At 37.5% G+C, this 20,739-nt stretch overlaps 2 protein-coding genes across 3 annotated transcripts in view; one reads left to right on the top strand and one right to left on the bottom strand.

Annotated features, from left to right (window-relative positions):
- Window positions 1-972: 972 nt before the first annotated feature.
- On the bottom strand, window positions 973-12,930 carry LOC146452120 (uncharacterized). Of its 2 annotated transcripts, none has more exons than XM_085098531.1 (4): window positions 11,614-12,930; window positions 3,800-3,838; window positions 2,804-3,079; window positions 973-1,929 (listed from the first exon to the last, which is right to left on the bottom strand). In XM_085098531.1, exons 1-4 carry the CDS (start codon window positions 11,623-11,625, stop codon window positions 1,627-1,629), a joined length of 630 nt encoding a protein of 209 aa, XP_084954657.1. In that variant the 5' UTR covers window positions 11,626-12,930; the 3' UTR covers window positions 973-1,626. The 2 variants fall into 2 exon arrangements, with proteins under 2 accessions (XP_084954657.1, XP_084954656.1); XM_085098530.1 differs by lacking the exon at window positions 11,614-12,930 and adding an exon at window positions 3,962-4,143.
- The window catches only part of LOC146452119 (multidrug resistance-associated protein 1-like), a 28,736-nt gene continuing 15,700 nt past the window's right edge, over window positions 7,704-20,739 (top strand). Inside the window, exons 1-8 of the mRNA XM_085098529.1 lie at window positions 7,704-7,788; window positions 10,052-10,369; window positions 14,567-14,675; window positions 15,218-15,279; window positions 16,915-17,046; window positions 18,612-18,872; window positions 19,736-19,919; window positions 20,381-20,635. Coding sequence (XP_084954655.1) covers window positions 10,092-10,369; window positions 14,567-14,675; window positions 15,218-15,279; window positions 16,915-17,046; window positions 18,612-18,872; window positions 19,736-19,919; window positions 20,381-20,635 — 1,281 coding nt within the window. The 5' untranslated portion in view covers window positions 7,704-7,788; window positions 10,052-10,091. The remainder of the gene's footprint in view (window positions 7,789-10,051; window positions 10,370-14,566; window positions 14,676-15,217; window positions 15,280-16,914; window positions 17,047-18,611; window positions 18,873-19,735; window positions 19,920-20,380; window positions 20,636-20,739) is intronic.

Here is a 20,739-nt window from a genome sequence, read left to right as displayed (position 1 = left end):
TTATATTTAGTGTTCATGAAACACGAAAAACACATTTCCATCACGCTGTGCGATGTCAGCAATGACTTTCGATAGCTCGCCATTTCTGGTCGCGAAATTGTCTTTGTACAGCGCATGCTCGTCAGGGGGGGAAATAGCGTTTGGCAGATGGGGGAGTCGGTATTTTTGTGACGTTTGCGCAGTCCATCACATTTGAATCAATTATTTTGTAATTTGCATGATTTATGAATTGAGTTCAGCGCGTGTTTAGAACGGCCGTATGCTGTAACGCCGAACCACTGTCGCATTATCCGACTTGGCAAGTCGAACTTATGCTGGAGTCGAACCAATTAATTTGAGTCGAACTTAATTGCGGCAAACGTCGCACCATTCATGCGCCTATTTCAAAATTAATAGGTTCGACGAATTAAGTTCGACTAAGATTCGACGTTTGCCCAAGGCCTTAGTTGTCTTTGGCCCCAGAAGCCCTGTACAGAAAGCGAAATGTGACCGGCAGCTTTTGGGTTTGCTCTTTCTCGCTGGAAAAAAAATCCTTAATCCACGGTAACAAACGAATGGTCAGGTCTCATTTCTGGTTAAGAAAAAAGCAGAACGTTTTTAACCATTGACCACATGCAATTGATACAAGGGGCAAAGAAACAAAAAAAAAAAAACCGTAACGCTAAAACCAACGCTGGCTCCTCATTTCTCGCGCCGAGTCCCGATGACCGGCTAAGAGACTCGGAGAGCTCAAAGGACGAAAAAGTGATATCCATAATTTGCACATTTTATTGTTTTCTTGCCGTCTGATAACCTTGAACATTTTAAACAGTACAGCAAGATTCAGTGGCGGGAGAGTGTTACGATCATACGTGCAACGGACAACGGAGAGGTGAGGAGAGGTGATAGTAAGATTCGACCTTCCCCGCCATATACCCCACAGGGGGTTAGTGCCAAAAACAGCTGACGGGAAAAGTTCGACAAAAGAAATAGTCATGACTTAAACGAAGATTTTTATTAAGACTAAACCAACGAAGTAAATAATCAAATATTACAGTAAACATAAATGAATTAATTCGAAGAAAATTAAATCTTCGCTAAATGTTCCTCCCTAAACATAACTAAAATGAAAGATTTCATGAGGAAATTACGTCAGCAAAGACACTTGGTAAAGCCGGAGTGTTTGTCCACAGGATACTCCCATGATGACCTGCACACTCTTTCCACAAGCAGATATTTGCAACTTTGAAAAAGATCAAATGCTCTTTGAAACTTTGATTACCAATTGTAATTAATTACACTGAGGAAAGATGATTGAAAAAAAATTAGTCCCTACGCCCAATTCTCCACTCGATTCCAAACTCAAAAGAAAAATAAAGATAAGGGGGTTAGTTTCTAAAGAAACCGGCCGTGGTGCTGCGTCGGTGGGGGAGTGGAAACGAATGCTTGGTTTTATCAACAGAATTGATAAAACTTGTTAAAACCAAATGAAAAAGCCCAGCCAAGGACATGACCATTCAGGAATGGCTATTAAATGCTTCTATCCAGTGTAGTCTGACAAATCAAAGCACATTATTGTCCACGGTACAGTCGAGGTTTCACTCCAGGATTAAAAGTGTTGGTATAATACAGAAATATATCTTATTGTCAATAAACCTCGTAAGCTTTACTTGATGCATTCTGATTTCTGAGATGCTTGTTCCAACTCTTTGCCTTTTTCATATCTTCCTTTTGTTCTCCCATAAGCCTGTCCAAGAAGGAATATTCCGTCTCCAAGGTTTGATAACTCCAGCTCAATTCTTCCAGCTGCTTTAGCATATCAAAGTACCAGTGATTCTTAGCGGACTGAAACCAATGTGAGTTTTGAGTGGTAAACTCTAATGGCGCTGAGCGACTGATGCTACTTCGGTTCAACTCATGTGTAGAATTGACATTGTTTGTTGTAGAATCCTAAGATAAAAAGAAAAGTTCTTCATTGAGTGCTATGTTCAGAGTAACCAAGTAACAGAAACCGAGTTATAGAGCCCCGGTGGTCGATAAAATACCCAATAGAAAATAAACATGCCGTTCCTTGAATGTCTTAAACGAAATCTTCTCAAACTCAGTTATGCACGGTAATTATAAAGTTGTCTTTAATGTAGGGGTACCGTCACGGTTTCCTCTTTTAGCCGACGTGTTTTTGTCACTTCTACTGATTTTGTTACGGTTAGTGAAAAGACTTTTATGTTACGTGTAATTATGTTTTGATTTGTAATAATTGAGTGTCTGAGAATGAATTCGGCGATAATTCCGTCCTTGTGGTGTAAAACCACTATGAACTCGTGCTAAGAGAGCGTTGTTTCAACTCAACAAAGCGAATAATTAAAGATATAATACATTATAGTTACCATCCAAACGTTGAGAGAACAAAAACTGTGACAACTGCCAATTTTGTCCAAGTATACTACAGCAACGGAACAAATCAGGCTCTGTGATTCCTGATTTCGTGAGATGCTGTTTTAATTTATGCGTGAGCAGATTGTTAGCTTGTCAACATTCTTAAGATTTTCGTAGCTTATCTCCTTGGGTGCAAATTGACTATTTATAGAGTCGACTCTTTGTTTCTTTAGCGTCTTTTTCTCTTGTTTTCCATCTTATCACAGTCGTTACCCTTTGAAATTGCATTCAAATTCCGACCCCTGCGGGTTTCAAATTAGTTGACCTTGTAAAGGCTAAGTTGCTTTCACTTGATTTGTTTGTCAGCGTTTATTACCTGTAAGTTTTCACAAGGAAATATTTCATTGTTTCAAGGGCTAATGAATTGTCTCACCTCAGTAATACTTACATGAAACATTTTTTTTGTTCTCTCCATGCCCGATAAGATCCCTTCGTGAGATACACCGCTGACTTTTTCCTGTTTACCTCGTAGGCTCATAGACGTTGGCGGTTCTGGTGTTGAGGTTCTTGGGGTACCCTCCATGGGTCTTTTTGCCTCCTGGCTCAACACAGAATAAGACAAGCTATCTCTTAAGTTGTTTTTCTCGGAGACGGTGGAGGAATGGTTGCTTGCTTGACGCTGAGGTGAAGGTGTTGATGAAGGAGTTGTGCGCGAAGTAGACAACTGTCAATCGAATTGAAAAAAAAAAATGATATGAGAGGGTTTTATTGAGTGACCACCTTTAGTAGAAAAAGAGGATATCAAAAGATGCACTACGAAGAAATTTAGAAGATGAGGATTCTGGATCTTAAATCAACTGAAATCGATGCCCGGCCAAATTTACGTGTAAATTGGAAAAAACGCTTTCAACGAAAGCAATTCGTCTAAATTATTCAGTTCAGGTTGAGTCTCTTCGTTCAATTTGGTTTGGATCTCCCTAACTTGAATGCAGGGTTGCCATTATCAACTTGACTTAAAAAAATGCTTTTGACTTTAATTTTTTACGGTTTGCTTTTGAATATGCAAAAGAAAAAAAAAATGAAAGGCAAACGAAAACGAATGCAAGTTATTTTCCTGTAGTTGTACAGGTGCAAGCTTTTGTGATTCTTTCAACAAAGCGTTCCCTGCAGCGAACTTTTGAACACGCCGTTTTCTTAATATTAATATTCACAGAGCCTCTTAAAACGTTGGCCAAGTGAAAAACAGAAATTGTGCGTCAGTTTGATTTGACCATTCTTGGATTTAAGATTTACACGTTATTATAAATAGTAAAAAAGTAACCATGGAAATACAAAAATTGAACAAAAAGTTTCAACGGACAAAAACAGAACTGTACTGTAAACAAAGCAAATGTTATCAGGTATATAGTTTCTACGGAAATGGCATTTTCTGTTTTACTCTTACCTTTCTACTTGATTCGTTCGTGTTGCCACCAAGTTGAATCTAATTTGTAAAGAAAATGGAGAAATCACACAGACGAAACATTGGTTTTTATGCCATAGTGACTTATTTTATGACATTGAATATAGAAATCGTTGAAGATGTTTTATCACAGACTAAACATACCGTAACTTTAGAAACATAAATTGTTGGCGCTTTGGACACAGATTTTGGAGGTGAAATTGGCGGCTGAAACCGAGAATTAGGAGGTTTCCCTTGAGTGAACTGGAGGCGAGACATGGCTGAGGAGAAACTGATTATGCTCTCATCCGTCCTGCATGTGTCCGCGTGCTTCACCACTCGTTGAATTAATTTTCTACATAAATTATTTATTAAAAGAGAAACCACAATTTAAAGTTTTTAATTTCTAGCCAACCCTCATAACAGTCTTGCTGTGTAGTGTTATGTATAAACGAGATAATTTGGTCCCCCCGACGTTTTTCAATCAGTTAGCTATCAGTTAAAATATATTCTGAAATTTTTGTTCAAATTCTGATAAATGTATGAAATATACGTTATGTTATTTTTTGCTGAAATCAAAACTCATGAGATAAGCGTTAATTTTTTGTGTTAAGTCTTTGTCAAGAGTCAAATTATGATAAAAAATATATTCTTCAGTGGCAATATTGAATATAAAAAATATTTAACATTGAAAAGTTGCACTTATTACGCTTTTGCTCGATTGGTGTACCACTCCACCAAAACAGCAACATGTTAGCCACGAAATATATCAGAAGCAAACAAAAATGTTTCTATGGACCAAAAAACAAACCAATTGCTAGCGTTTATGACATTGTTTCACAAGCTGTAAGGCTACTCCAGATCACCTGAAATCAGTTTCAAAACAGTGCCTTTTATACTATGACGTCATAATAGGATCACGTGTGACAACATCACTTGGATTTCTCAATACATGTCCTTTGCTTTGTTTTGGACGATGCACTTAAGTTGAAATGGTTAGTGATAATGGTAAAAGGGCTGATTTTTTCTTTCAGGATATTACAAGGAAATAACTTTGAAGTTGCTATAAAGGGAAGCATTAAATTGACATGACACCACTTTTTCAGTACCCTACTGTTCCGGGACATAAACGTAACTTCATATTAAGTTGTCTCAGAGTTTTTCAATAACGGTGTAGCAGCGAGATTGAGGATGGAAAATAACTACACCTTAAGGAACAAATTCAACTTAAAGATCATATACAAGACTAGGCCGACTAGGCCCTGATTTCTGCACTGGCGGACTGGATTTGACAAAGGTCGTCATCACGAGGGACAGTAATTCAAACTTCCGAGAGCATTCAGAATGGAACTCTCAAGTTGTTAGACATACTTGTAAGACTACTGCAAAAAAAAAAAATGTTTAGGACTTATGGAAAACTTAACTTTAACATAAAACGTTATGTTCAATCTTCCTTGAAGTTCGTGACATCCTTATGGTATTTCATTCTCCAGCTTTCCAGGCTCTGCCTACGATGCCGGCCCGGATGAACAAAAATTAATCAATTCTGAATGAGGTGACCGTCTATCCGAAACTATCGACTTGATAGTTGAATAACTAAACAAACAAAAATAAACAATGCTTTCATAGTTGAAATAAAAAGAGAGGGAGCTTGCAGTTGCAGATTACTTGCTTACTATACCTCGTCATCTTCAAATTGATCGGTCGTTGTGATTTCCCAATCCGTTGAACCTTGTGTTCTGACATCAGGTGAGCTGCTCCTCTCAACCTCAGTCTGCTCAACCATTTTAGACTTAAAAGTTGCAAGATTTCTTGGTTTAAACACGTATAAAAATCAGTTATTTTAAACCGGTTTATGTCGCTTCTCAAATGTACGAGATATTAAGTGACTTTGAACGCTTCCGACAGGATTTTTAACAGCATTTTCGTGAACTACTCAACCGCCGTTTACATTTGACCAATCAGAAACCTTTTAGCTTCACAAAATGAGCGCGACATATTGTTTTGATGTCCCTTGAGAAAAGAAGCTTCTATTATAATCGGGTCTAAATCGAATTTGTAATGGCCCCCGAAGGGAGGGAGTGGAGGTGCTTTGTTCATCATAACAAAGGACTCAAAAGAGTGACGCAAACGTGTTACTCAATTAGAAATATTTTGACCGTTATTTCACAAGAGAAATTAGCTTGGACGCGTTTTATTATGTTTTATGAATTCACTGGCAATATGACTGTCTGAGAACTTTGTCACTCAAGAGGAGCTCAATCGTTCAGGGAATCTTATGTCTTTCTTGTCGAGGTTTCATAGTTATGATATGAAACTGAAAGTATTTCATTCCTGGATGCTCGCAGTTTTTTTGTCAACTACAGAATACCTCACTGAAATGAAGAAGCTCTTTTCTCGTGGGTAAACTGAGACTGCCAAGAAAAAAGTAACACATGGAGCGATTGCAGCCGAGTGATTTCAGTGGACAACAACCCAACCCTCTTTGTACCACTGTCAATAAAAATCAGATTGTTTACAGAGTCTTTATAGTTCTTGAGTCGACAACTACATCAGTGGAAGTCTTAGTTCTGAAATTTTCCCATGTTTTTATTAGATTAGATAGCACATAAGAGATGAAGGAAAAACTGTATGGCTAATGTTGAGGATAATTGTTGTTGTTGTTGTTGTTGAAAGTCAAGTTCGACAACCTTTTTCAAAACATTTCAGTTCTGGTTTTCATCCACATTTTCTTCAAGGTTAAGTTCCAGAAACACTACATCGCGATAATTCTGGTAATTCTGAATTCTGGGTAAAATCTTGCGAGGAATAAGAGATGAAGAGATAAATGGTAAGCTGGCAACTTTAACAAATCAAAGGTGCCACCAGAAAAAAAGAAAGCTTTCAGTCGCTATTTCTGAATATTGTATGATTCTGAGTCAGAGTACAGGATTTCACTAGATCCTCTTTTTACACTTGGAGGACGTCAGCTTTGCTGATAACCTGGCTGTTCTTTTATCAATACGCCTTCACCTCGAGCTCCAGAAGAATCCAACAGATCAACAAGTGCGTAAAACAGACCCTCTATACATATCAGCCATTAATATACAGCTAGAAAATACAAGATTTGTGCATCAATGCACCGGCTGTACATCTAATCACCAGTCACGACGGGGAGTCGAGGGAATGAGCTTTACAGCGCCAGCAAAGTCATCAAGGCACGGATGGGTAAAGCACGAGGTGCCTTTTTAGCAGATCTGTCCGTTATGAAGACCAAAGCAGTACATTGTTAAATGGTTTTCATTGTGGCAGTGCCAGTAGGATTTGCAACATTTATAAAATCAGCCTAAAACCCTCTTTTATCCAATCCTAACAGTAGACCCGCACCTTTCAAAAGCTCTATTTTCAAGGGACCCTCATAACCTGCAGCTGCATTGTTTTTTAGGGTTGGGAGCATTGTTCTTTTGTTCGTTGTTTTGTCCTCTCGACCAACCATGTAAGACGTTGCAAACGGTGCAAGTCACCCTAATCCTAAACGCGGCCAAATGTAGCAAATTTTTTTCGACGGCGGGTAGTGATTCCCACCCCGTACCCATGGCGTTTGATTCTCAAAATTCCTTTCGGCCCCGAAAAGATGGACAAAAAAATATACCCTGAAGAAGAAAGGCTGTGCTTTTTGAAATTTTGGAAGAATATACTTCCTTGATCGAGAAATCAGCGTTGCGCGTTGCCCTTTTTTGCGTTATTTGTTCTACAATTTGTTGCTGGCTGATTAGATCCTTTTTAAAGGATCCTGGATCCGGTACTTTTTTTAATTAAGTAATGTATTATTTATTAGGCTAGTTTGCATTTTTTTGCCAGATTCCCGCCAAACAAATAATGTGACGTCATGACACTCATGCCCAGTCCTTTTCTCGATAAAACCGTCAAAACACTCCCTTCGCTAGCCCCGGACATGAGAACTTCTTGAGAAGCGAGTAGCCGATATGTTCTCTGCTATAAAAGGTTAAAAGGTTAGTAAAGCAAAACGTTTTCTTGAGATACGACCTGCCGTTAGCAGGTGTCTGTAATATTATTTGTAAGTTTGCGATCATCTCAGTTCAAAGTAAGTTTTATGCTACCGTCATGCTTGCATGACACTGCTGCACTGCAGGCTGCATGCAAAATCTCGGACCTTTGTAAACAGAATTTATGCAGAGTTTTGAATTTTGATCTATTTCTTTTTAATTGGGGCTCATGATCAGGTGCCCCAATCACTGTTAAGTTTAAGACTGTTAACCTTAGGATTTCAAAAGCAAGTGATTACCAATTTATATAAGCTTACTTCGCGTGCGCGTTCCACTGGTTCCAGTCAAGTTTACACCTTTAGTATTTTGTATTAAGCACAGAATATTTAAGCTGATCTGTTTGCAATAATCTTTGATTACGACCCTAACGTAGCTTATGCATTTCTTGTTTCGCATCGAAGTCATTTCATTCCCAGGCAGCCGCCCAGACAGTTCTAGATATGTTTCTTTGTACCGATCGTGGTCATTAGCTGTGCAATTTGATGGCGACAGGTTAGGGCGTTAGTCGCACGCTAGGTTGATCATGCTGAATAAATCGGGCAAGTCTTTAGTTTACCGAGGCATATCTAGTTTTCCAACGCTGCCCATGAATAAGTAACACTGATTTTAAAGATTCCTTGTATTAAATCAAGGCACTCAGGACAGAATCACAGTTATCTCTCAAAGAGAACCTCAAAAAACAAAACAAAGAAAAACGCCAATGAGCTTTCATATAAGCTTTATAAGGTTATGTTTACAAAGAAAATTTTTGGCGTAGCATGAATGATTACAATTTTCAAGATCTCTGTACACAATGCAAATGTAATAATGCACATGGTTTAATTACCATCATTAAAGGACCACGGTTCATATATTTTGCCGTGGAGTTGAGCATCAACATTTCAGTGGAGTGTGAGCAATAACTCATATTTTAGTACAGTTACATTTATCATTAATATACCAGCCAATCTTAACAAATCCAAAGGACAATGTAGCTGAGAGCAGTCAGCGGCAGAAAATTTGCTGTCTGCAGAGGAGGTGGCATCCAGGGATGTTGGGTAACCTGTGAAAGTAGCATTGTGTGTTCCTTTAGTCTTAGGTCAAGTACTGGGTATGTGCAGATGAACTTGTTGGACATGGTTGGCTTGTTTCCATCTGCAGGGGCTGGGGGAATTGAGCTCTAGCTTATCCCTCACCAATCCCCGCTCCCCCCCCCCATCCCTAACCTGAAAGACTAGAGCTGATCAAAATTATGTGCAATCAGGCAACAACAACAACAACAATACTTTATTCCACCCCATTATAATTACAATAGAAAATATAAACATATACATAGAATAGATGATAGGGGTGCTGGCTGCCCGAAATAACCTAGAAGTTAAAAATGCCAGCCAGCCAGCTGTAAGAAAAGATATTTAATTGTTAAGGTCAGGGACACAAGAACAAACACACATGAATACACACAAAAATAAAGTTAAACAGAGTTACGTAAAGTACCAGTATATTAAAATGACCATTATGATAATTCTTGCGTTGCAAAACAGTATTATTTCTTATCTTAGAATTGCAAAATCGAAATCGAAGTACAGATGTCTTGTAAACATATTTAATAGCAACAAATCAGTCTGCAACACAATTACCTTGAAGTCTTTGAGATGAAGGGTCACAAATTAACCATAACACAAAGTTAACCACTGGTGACTCATATATATGGTTGTATATACAGTTCACTCCAGAAGCAATTTTCGTTTCCCTTCAGGTCATTTTCTATATAATATTACCCTCAAATACGCGAACCATGTTTGTCAAGACGTGACAGGTCAAAACTAATTGCTGTAGTCCAAAACATTGAATTTATTTTGAAGCAGCCATGTGTGCCAGTCCAGTTCAGGTTTCACTGGTGTAGTATACAGTAGCCCGGCGATGTTCGCTCTACCTAGTTTTCTCCTGCTGCTTTTCTTTCTTTTGTTTCACGTTACGTTAAGTTCGGATTAATTTAGTAATAATGTTCCATTTTCGCTCGACTTCTCCACAATTAAATTTCCCTGAAATGTACACCTTATGAAAAGAAATACAAAGTAAACACCATTTTTTTCTTATATCCAGTCATTTGTTCTCGAATCCTGATTACTCAAACTCCCGATAACTCAAACCTTTTTCAATTTCTGTTGAAGGTGTGAATGTTCAGGAGTTGACTGTAATCTATTGATTTATTTTTTTTCTATAACAGGGCATCATCTAAGGAGATTGTGGGCTTGTATTGCTTTGTTATGCAACATAATATGGCAGAACAAACAGAAAAGAGTCTGGTGGTTATAGCAGTATCTACCCATGACCCAAATCAGGATGATGACCTTGAAACAGAGGAAGCTGTCTTCACTGCCCCAGATATTTCTGCTCAGCTGGTTGTAAAAAGAGGGGACAAGTTCGATGTTCTCGGCAGAGATGTAGACTGGTGGCTTTATGTAAAGCATCTTGACAGTGGAGAAAAGGGTTACATTCCCAGTTCATGTGTTGTGCCATTGAAGGATGATTTAACAAATGAAGAGTAAGGAAAGATGTGTTATATCAAAGTATACATTTAATAACCAAAGTTCTTTTAATGGAACATTTTGAAGTTCACAGTCTTACTGGATGTTGTTGTAACCCTTAGCTAGAGACTAGGCTTTTCTTAATTTTGACTGGCTAGCATATACTTTCCTTGTGGTGGCTGGTTTCTCCAACGCTTATTACCGCCTGAGGGTCTGCATTTGTTTACAATATGTAGTGATAGTACAGAGATGGACAGATGCAAGGGACAACACTTGTATATAAAATTAGTTTTGTGACCTGCTGCAGCAACAAACCCTAAACTGTTGGGTAATATTAGTTGATGTAATTGCATGAGGCCAAGTAGATTTAAGGATTTATTTTCATTCGTATTTTCAAAGTTTTCCCAAATGTAAGCAATAATTAATTGATTCACCTGCATTGTGAATAAGCTTTCCACCGCCTGAAAATCACACAAACGCAGATGGATAAAAATAGCAAATGGTGGGTCCAAAAAAGGAACTTCTAGCCAGTAATTTCTTCCACTGAATTTGACCTGTTTCTTCCTTGCATCAAAAGGGCATTGTTATCATTGTTCAGTTATCGTTCATTGAAAGGAGCCACAGTGAGGTGAAAGCACTTGATCGGGGCCATGAATGATTTCAGTTTTTCAATCAAACAAATCCAATCTAGGTTTTTAGCTTTTGACACAAACAATCTTTTGCTGTTTCTTGTAAGAAATGAAAGTTCACCTTTAGGAATTTCCTTCATAGCTGAAGCACTTGATTTCCAAGAAATTTTGGTACAATCTGGCTAAAAAAGTCAAACTCCAAAGAACCTGAAAGAATCTGCTGCTGCTGCAGCACAAAATGAAAAACCAACTAAATGTAGAAATGGCAGGCTCAGTCAATCAGGGGCAAGTATTTTTCGACGCTAAACCAATCAACAGTGAGTAATTTTGCCCTCGGCGAAAGGAAAATTAAAAAAAAATGCCCTCTGTTTTGACCAATCAGCATTTTGCCCTCAATGTTATAATTAACAAGAAGCTTTTACCAGCTTAAACTCGGGCCATATTTGACTGCGTGATGCGTAAGCCTACGATCTTTCAGCAGTGATAACCTCCAGCATCGCTAACCCCCCCCAAAATCGGTAGATGTAGAGATATAGTGAGGCAATAAGGAAACAGTAAAACACCAGATAGAATTGCCTTAATTGCAGTCAGAATGAAATACAGGGGAAAATAACATTTGTTTAGTAGAATACCTTGTGCTTCATGTGGATGCTTTTTAAAATCCCCGGGCTTTAATCCTTACGTTTTCACCTTTCATGTGGAGACAAGAGCTGTTTGTACATTGATTATTTTTCAACACTAACCGTGAGTCTGGATATGTATCCGTGTGACGCCGGGTCACTGACGCTATCAGATCGTAATTTCCAGTGTGATCAAGAGTAACGTTACGCATCACGCGTACGTTATCATCGTACATTTTTCAATGTCCGTTGTTTATATTCATAAATGAAATACAGGGGAAAGCATTAAGTAACCGTTTCTACATTGATTGTTTTTCAATGGTTAATGTGAGTCGGATCTGTATCTGTCTTGGCCTGCAGGGTCATTGAGTGATTTAGTTGCCGAATTTTCAGTTAAACAAAACTAATCTTGAGGAACTAAAAAAGCTATGTGAAAAATGATATAAACCTTTCGAATATTTTTAAAGTGCTAGTAATGAAAAGATGAAATATGAATGGTCGAAAAACTTCGACAGTTAAAGATGTACAAAAGACACCATAAAAATAGAAATATAAACAGATTAAGTTTCTTTGCGTCTGTTCATCGCATAAAGTTTTAAGAGTCTTCGCCTTGGAAATAGAAAATCCCCCTCTAGGGAAGCAAATGTCGTTTCTGTTAAAGTTGATAAATTCTAGTGGAATAAGTTCTATCACTGTTGTGGATTGAATGGCCAGAACTAGAGAGTAAAGTGATCTGAAACGCATTTGTGTGCTTACGTACTAACACAGTCACGTAGGACAGTTTAATACCTCGATCTGTTGCTTGTATGTTGCAGCCGACGATACAGATCGCTTTCTTCTCCACTCGAGGTGCCATCATTGCCATCGCCTTTTTATTCTAACGACTCCAGAACCCTCTGGAGCTAAGGGGAACCGTTTGCGAATGCTTCACAGCTGATGCCATTTTGATTCGAAGAACAGTGACTCATAGAATTCATTGCGGAAAGGGAGGGGGAGCGAGGGAAACGAGAAAAAATGAGGGAATTTGGGGCCCTCCCCTCTCCTTCCCCGGTTACGTTGGCCACAAAGGCTACGTCGTGAAGGCCACATTCAAGTGTTCTTCGCTTTCAATTCTACCAAATCTTGTGGTGATCGCCGACATTGTATTAAAACGTAAACTTTTGCAAACGTCAAAATCAACTTAAGGTGACGCGGATAGGATACAATCAGAGCATCGCGTGACAATGAGATCTGAGGTGTGGCCATCTTTGTGCGTAGGTCCAGTCACATGTTGTTTGAGACCGAAAGATTCCAGAAGATCTGAAAATTTCATTGCATCAGAATCGTGGATATTATTCCTAGATTTGAACATATAACACCTGTTCTTTATCAGCTACATTGGCTGCCTGTGTCTTTTAGAATTGAATACAAAGAGCTAATTTTAACCTTTAAGGCAATACAGGGCTAATTGCTCCACTATATATTTCCGATTTAATTAGAACTAGGGAACGAACAAATTATAATTTAAGATCATCGCCACAGCTACTATTACAACCTTATAATGCTACAAAAACAAAAAAGACATTGGGAGACAGAGCATTTCAAGTTGCGTCTCCAGGACTGTGGAACGGTCTCCCAAATGACATTAGAAATGCTAAGACAATGGACGTTTTTAAGTCCTTAGTGAAAACTCATCTTTTTAGGAAAACGCATGCTTGTTATTTTTAAGAATTTTACATTTTTGACTCTGTGTAATTTTTAGCTTATATATTAGATATGGATTGGATAGTTTTAGTATATTAGTTTTATTATTTTATTATTATTTGAATGTAACTTGTAAGGCGCATTTGAATATATTCATATAGATATTTGCGCCGAATAAGTAATAAATTATTATTATTAACGTTTTCCATTATCACTGATCAAGTCCGGATATTTACGTGTCTGGACAGAAATGATTTAAAGTAGTCATTAAGAATTTTCGAGGTACTTCTCTCTATGAATGCCAAAGTCTCATTTGTCTTGCATCCGCCATCCTGTATGTGACATGTCATGTGGTCATATACGAAGTCTTGTTATCTCTTGGACAATCACGACACAAAGAAAAAAAATAAAAAAGAATGTGACCGGGAGCTTACCCTGGTGCCTCACGGCCCAAGTAAAAATAGCTTAATTTCTTGATCTATAGACACAAAATATACAATGTACTTATAAGAACTTTTGATTATAAGAACCATTACCAACTGCACCAAGTTGGGTGGAAGATGGGTTCCTGGGAAGTCCAGGGGCCTGCCCTGACCACCTGCAGGTCTCTAGACAGTAATGCATTCCCAATGCTGGCAATCCCCACAACACAGCCATGAGCCCCAGCGCATACTTGATTCCTGACACCTGTCACACTGGGAGACAGGGAGGCGCAGGAAAACCAAGACAAACCAACCAGAAACTCCACAGATAGTCCGCTACGCTCTGCCACATTCAGATGTGCTACCACAATGCCATGCTCTGGGCATGCACTAACCACTGACAGCCACTGACCGCCTGATGAATGTTGTTAGCTTACATTTAACTGCATTTTTAGGCTAACTTGGCAATGCTGGCTGTTTCATACAGCATTATTTTCTTTTTTTTTTTTTAATAAAGTCTAGGATAATCAAGGAGTCTGGTTATTGTACAAAACAGGAATTAAAACCTTGATTAGAAAAATTGTTGCACATCTTGGAAGTTAAATTTGTTTACTAGTTGAGCAGATATTATGGGGTTTTCACTAATTTTTGTGGTAGGAGAGTTCTTAGTGGTGAATAGAGGGGTACCACTTATTAAGTTGTTTTGTTTAGACTGGCTTTGAATCTGGCCAAAGGAAGGTACCATGTTTAGCGTAAATGGGGACAGTACCCAGGTCCTGGCTTCTAGTAAATCCCCTGAATAATTCCAACTTTGTTATTAAAATGTTCTTATTTTGACTCTAATTATTGCTTTTTGCTAGGAGTGAAGAGTTGAGTCATAATGTTGAATTGACAGCAGATTTAGTGAACTCAAGTGTTGATCTGAGATTCTTTCCCGAGGCTCCAGCTGAAAGAGATGTGGTGAACAGGGTTAGTATGCCATGACTGTTATTAATTCAAAAAATATATTTACAGTGCAACGACCCAGTCAAAGACTACAAACTGCTATTATACTGCTTAGTATCTTGGCCAACCTCAAGTTGTGTCAGTATTATTTTTTCATTATTCTCCTTCGCCATGCTATTAATATTATTAACATATTAAATGTATGGCCTGTTGGTTTGCTTCTTCAACTTTGTTATATTATGAAAAAGGTTTAAAGGCTAAAAAACTTATCAATTGAAAATGATTTTAAAAAGGAACCACCTAATGTTTTCGACTATTCAGTCATCTTCAGGGTGAGGCATTTACCTTTAGCCTTTGAACCTTTTCGTACTTTTACAAGCCAAAATTAATAACTTTATTGTAATTTTTTTTTTCATTTTTTCTAATTCTTCAAGTCATTATGTGGAGTGATTTATCTCTTATACTTGTCCTCAAAGGGATGCAAGAAAATTGTAAGAAATTAAGATACTGAAGTTGACAATAATGCATATGCTAGACTTTCTTTTCATGTTTTGTGGTTGTAATAGAACCAGTGTCCCGAGGAAAAGGCTAACATCTTCTCAAAACTGACTTTCTGGTGGCTTAATGGGTGAGTTTAATTCATGAATATGTTGGGTCTAAGTAAAATCTGGATTATTATTTGACCACAAGATTGGATGAGATCATTAAATGATCAAATTTGGATCAAATTGTACACTTACATGTACACACTTATTGATATTGATCAGTCCATTACAGAACAGACTGCGTCATTGCTGACTGATTTTGATTTAGAAATCAGAAGGTTAATCTGGCCAGGAAAAAAAATCATGTAGCATTCAGATGAGATCAACTGGTTACTTAGCCTGCAAATGCGGACGTATTTCTGGTTGTTGCTTCTCTCCGCCAAAAATAACGTCTGCAAACCTGACCTGCAAAGCCATTTCCATGACGTATATTGTAGCAGCTTTTGTTTTCTTATTGGCCAATCAGATTACATGATAGAATGAAACTCGAGTGCTCCACGCGACAGACAATGCCACAGGGTTACAGCATACACAATGGCATATCAAAAACTAATCCAAACAGCTCAGAATGATCAGTAAGAAAACCTCCATTTGGTATTTATTTGAGTATTTCCTTTCATGATCAAGATAATCATCATTAAGCATAGCTAAGCTATAAAAAAGTAAGGCTTTATTAGCAATTTATTTGCAAACTGCAGGAGTTGTGCAGGCCTATCAACATTTTTTAATGGGGGATGCACACTAAGCCACAAAACAATGGAGATACATGTCAGGTTCAAGAACACAATACCTGTCTTTCAGCTATGAAGCAAGAGAGGTGAAAACAACTGCAAGAAGCCATAACTCTCGAAAGCAAGAAACAGCAATGATGAGCTTAATGTAAAGATGTGGATCTATTAGAGCCTAATATCCGTGATGAACAAACATCCTGCAATCTCACTGCAGATAAATAGCATAAGTATGAAAACACCAGTCACAAAATCCACGGATCCTATGTCTTCACAGATAACATTATTTTATTTAGCGCTGCCTGAAATCTTAAACCTAAACCTAAACCTAAACAAATGCCACAGAGCTAGCATACACAAATTATTACACATTGAAAACTAATCTTAATGATCAGTAACAAAACCTGCATAATTTCAGTATATTTGAGTATTTCCCTTCATGATCAAGATAAACATTTATTTATTAATTAAGCAGAGCTAAGCTATGAAGGCTTTATTACCAATTTATTTGTGAAGTATCCTCTTAACTATTTAACTTTCAATACCGAAAACCTCGCACACTTAGGCAAAGGTGTCCTTCATGCTGTCTGCCATTGTTTTTCCATGAGTTAATGTGTACACTGTGCACAAATCTCTTGTAGTGGTTCTGTGACTTTATGAGCTCAACTGTGATTGGCTTAAAATTTCTAGGTCATGGAAATGGCTTTGTAGCTTGGGCTTGCAGAGGTTCATTTCAACAAAGAGAAGCGACAGCTGGAAATACGTCTGTATTCACAGGCAACTGGTTACCTGTCACCATATGCATTTTAATTACTAGGCACTGGATGGCAGATTCTCATATTTCTATCATTTTCATTGTATATAATACCTTTTTTGTTTTTAGCAGAGAACAGTTTTTGAACATAGAATAACATTGTAGACAGTGTCATGGCATACACTGTATTTAAATTCATTTATTTATTTAAGATATTCCAACTCTCATTTGTGCAGGTTGATCATCAAAGGTTTTAAGAATCCCTTGGTTGACAATGACTTGTGGGCTTTAGGGAAAAGTAACAGATCTTTGACTATTGTACCAAAGTTTATGGAGAAATGGGCCAAGGAGGAAAAGAGATGTGCAATGTAAGAACCTTCAGCTTATTTTAACGAGAATTTGCTCATTAACAGTATATTGCTGATTGACTGAGTGAGCGGCAAGACAGGGAAGGATTTGGCGCAAGGTTTTACTATTAACCTACTATTAACTATTATTATACCTGAAATATTCTAATTATGTAACATAGATAAGGTTAGTTTAGAAGTAAACACACGACCTCACAAGCTAACAGCTTTGATTATCATCGTGTTTAAATAAAGATTATGTATGTATGTAAGGTGATGAACTCTCGAAGTGATTACTCGGTTTTGTACACCACATTGTCAAGGGCTACAGTAGCTAGATACTTGCAGTATTTTCCATACCTTTATTTTGATGTTATGTGAGTAATAGCTAGCTGTATGAAGAGAGTGTGGTGAAGTGATGCTGCATCCAGATCCATGTTTCAGGTGTTGGAGCATTTTATTTATAAAATAATGCAATTCTTCGTCATCCAATCAGACATCTGCATTGTCATAAAAATCTAATACAGTGCTCACAATTAGTAGTTGTCCACTCATCCAAGATGGCTAAAATGTTTATCAGGCAGCCAATTTTTCAGTAAAATGTAAGGGCTGGTTTTCCAAGAAGAAAACTACAGACAACCAAGGCATAACGATCAAGCATCAACAACCATGGTAATGAGTACTTACTTTTCGATCATATCCAACAAACAAATATTCACTTGGTCGGAAGATTTACTTTTAAATGTAGCTTAAAGCTATTGTCTTCTTTTAACTCAGTTTCCTTCTTGAACGAAAGCAGTTGGTTCTTACACTTGATATTCAAAGTGCTATTAAAGGCATGTGAGTGGCGAATATAAATAGACTGACTAATATCATTCAAGGATTAGATTAGCAAATTTCAGGGGTGCACTTGAATTTTCGTGTGGCTCTCCAAACCTGTTTGAAATCTCACAGAAAAATCACGAAACTTTGCCTGAAATATGGATGATTTTCAGTTGAACAATACCCGAAATTTGACAGAATTTTTTTACATTCTTTTTGCACAGTCCTGTAGTTCTATTTTGACACATTCCACCAGACACCAATCATTCATAAATTGGCTAGCTTTTGCCAACATCTTATAATGCCACTTTTGCAGCCATTTCCAACCCTCCCCTGCCTCCTCCACCAGCACTAACCAGAAGCCTTCTCAAAAGCTGTTTAAGAGCTAAGGACAACCTAGCAGAGATCAAGACTCAGGTTTCCCAACATTATGGATTGGGACAACTTGGAAATAATTTTAATTTCGACCAGTACAGTACAGTACAGTATATTATATTATAGCGTAGCGTAGCATAGCATAGCATAGCATAGCATAGCATAGCATAGCATAGCATAGCATAGCATAGCATAGCATAGCATAGCATAGCATAGTATTGTGCTGGTTTTCTTTATATATGTAGTTGAGCGTAACTTTCCCTGCTAGCAGAGGCTACCAGGAAAAGGGCCTCTGCTAGCAGGGAAAGTGTAACTATATTTTTAAGTAAGTTCAATCAATTTGTTCCATTCATTATGTACCCTGGCTTATGTTTTCTTCTTTATTTTAGTGGTAAAAGATGCCCATTGGAAGAACAGCGTGAACTTGAAACAGCAAGACTGAAAGAAGAAGAAAATGACGAACAAGCTCAGGTGGAGTTTGTTCCCAAAAAAGACGGAAAACAAAAGGATAAAAAGCCAGAGAAAAAGGAGAAGAAAAAACCTTCACTGCTGCGAGCCATGGTGTTCCAGTTTGGGCCACAGTTCTTGTTTGGAATGTTTCTGAAACTGATATTTGATGTTATTCAATTTATTCAGCCACAGTTAGTGAAGTGAGTATGTTGTGAATAAGCTACTTGTTGGTTTGAAAAGTCAAACCAATTTAATTTACTATTTTCCTTTATAATTTTCAGTAACATGTTATAGTATTATTGTCATCATTTAAAGTTTGTAAATTTGTTTGCAATTCCGCTGTAGTGGGCTGCTATGTAAAAATTGGAATTTATAAACTATCTATCCATCTGGTAATTAAACCATAATCTGAAACATAATGGGAAATAAAAATCAATTGAAACCAAATATTTACACCACAACAAGTATGTTTAACTTAGTTATTCTCGGAGTCATACAGATTGTAAGTTACTACCTGGTTGACTATAAAATTTATTAATTTATTAATTTAATAGAAGAATGATTTCTTTTTGTGGGAATTGAAGAGGTCAATATTCCAAATTCATTCGAAAACTATCAGTCTTACTGAAAATGTTTAAGCCCTGGGATGTACATTTGGGTGGTTCATAATTTGTTGGTTGTTTTGTCAGTTATAATTTAAGTTTTGTCGTTTAAATGCTTTAATTTCTGTTTGTATAGAGGAAATGTACAGGAAATGTACAGTGTACATGTATAATATTCAGACAGAATTGTTGAAATATAGTAAAAGTGTTGGTAAGAATATATTTCTAGGGCATCACCTTAACTTGTCAATACATGCACACTGTATCCATGTTGAGGTGAACTTCATGGAAAATTAGGAAATGCAGGGCCATTATTTAGAGCACAGAAGTAATTGACTTAATTTTTATTATTTGAACTCTGCATTAAATTACTGTGAATATCTGAAACATATATTTGAACTGCGGGTGAAAGATCAAATATTTAATGTGAACTCTGTATTGTTTGTTTTCTTCTTTCACAGCTTGTTAATCTTGTATACAACAGACAGAAGCAATCCTGATGACACTTGGAAGGGCTATGTTTATGCGATCTCAATGTTTGTTGTTGCAGTAGCTATGACTCTTGTGATTCATCAGTATTGGCAGATTGTGTTTGTCCTTGGAATGAGGATACGAACTGCAATCATTGGAATGGTGTATGCTAAGGTATCAGTTACAAATAAAATAATTAAAACAGCATGAAGGGGATCTGTGTCTGGGTTCCAAAAGCTCTGTTGAATTTTCTCTTTAAACTTTTGGTGGTTGAAGAATGTTTAATTATCAGACAAGTATAGTTTATTTGCTTACCAACAGGAACCTGTGTTGAAAGCTGCTGATTCTTAGCTTGGTGATGAGAAGTATAACTAGGAGTCTGATACTTGGTATTTTAAGAAGCTGACAGGTCATAAAAATGTTGGGTGCTACATCTAAATCTCATAGTACTTTGTTACAAAGAAATTTCTGGAGTGATGCATTATGTTGCGACTGTGTCCAGAAGGGTGACACAGATATTTTGGCAAATTAGGTGATCTAGTAAAAACATGAAAAAATGGAAAGGGATTTTCTTATGTTTTGCAGAGCTCTTGGGATCAATTGTATTGTAACTGTATTTTGTTTTTTATTTCTAGGCCCTTGTTCTGAGCAACAGTGCACGGAAAGAATCCACTGCAGGCGAGATGGTGAACCTGATGTCGGTGGATGCACAGCGACTTATGGATCTCACAACTTACGTGAACGTCTTGTGGTCATCACCTCTGACCATTTTAATTTCATTGTATTTTTTGTATGATGCAATGGGTCCGTCTACTCTGGCTGGTGTGGGAGTCTTAGTGCTGTTGATTCCTGTCAACATGGTTGTCAGCAGGATAGCAAGAAAATTGCAAGTGAGTATTAAACTATTACATGACTTGCATGAGCAAACATGTGGAATTAGTGTGGCTTCCTTGCATTCTAGCTTACCAAAATACACCTGTACTTGTCGTAGGAA

Source organism: Pavona decussata, unplaced genomic scaffold (genome assembly GCF_977016875.1).
Source record: "Pavona decussata unplaced genomic scaffold, jaPavDecu1.1 SCAFFOLD_381, whole genome shotgun sequence".
In the NCBI taxonomy this organism is placed as follows: Eukaryota; Metazoa; Cnidaria; class Anthozoa; order Scleractinia; family Agariciidae; genus Pavona; species Pavona decussata.
Note: the sequence above shows the minus strand (reverse complement) of the source record. Positions and strands in the feature narration are given on the sequence as shown.

Coding starts and splice junctions, on each gene's coding strand:
- LOC146452120 (XM_085098530.1), bottom strand. CDS start 4,075: ATGTCTCGCCTCCAGTTCACTCAAGGGAAACCTCCTAATTCTCGGTTT. Junction 3,839..3,961: donor TTTATGTTTCTAAAGTTACG/GTATGTTTAGTC, acceptor TTTACAAATTAG/ATTCAACTTGGTGGCAACAC. Junction 1,930..2,803: donor GAACAAAAAAAATGTTTCAT/GTAAGTATTACT, acceptor TTTTTATCTTAG/GATTCTACAACAAACAATGT.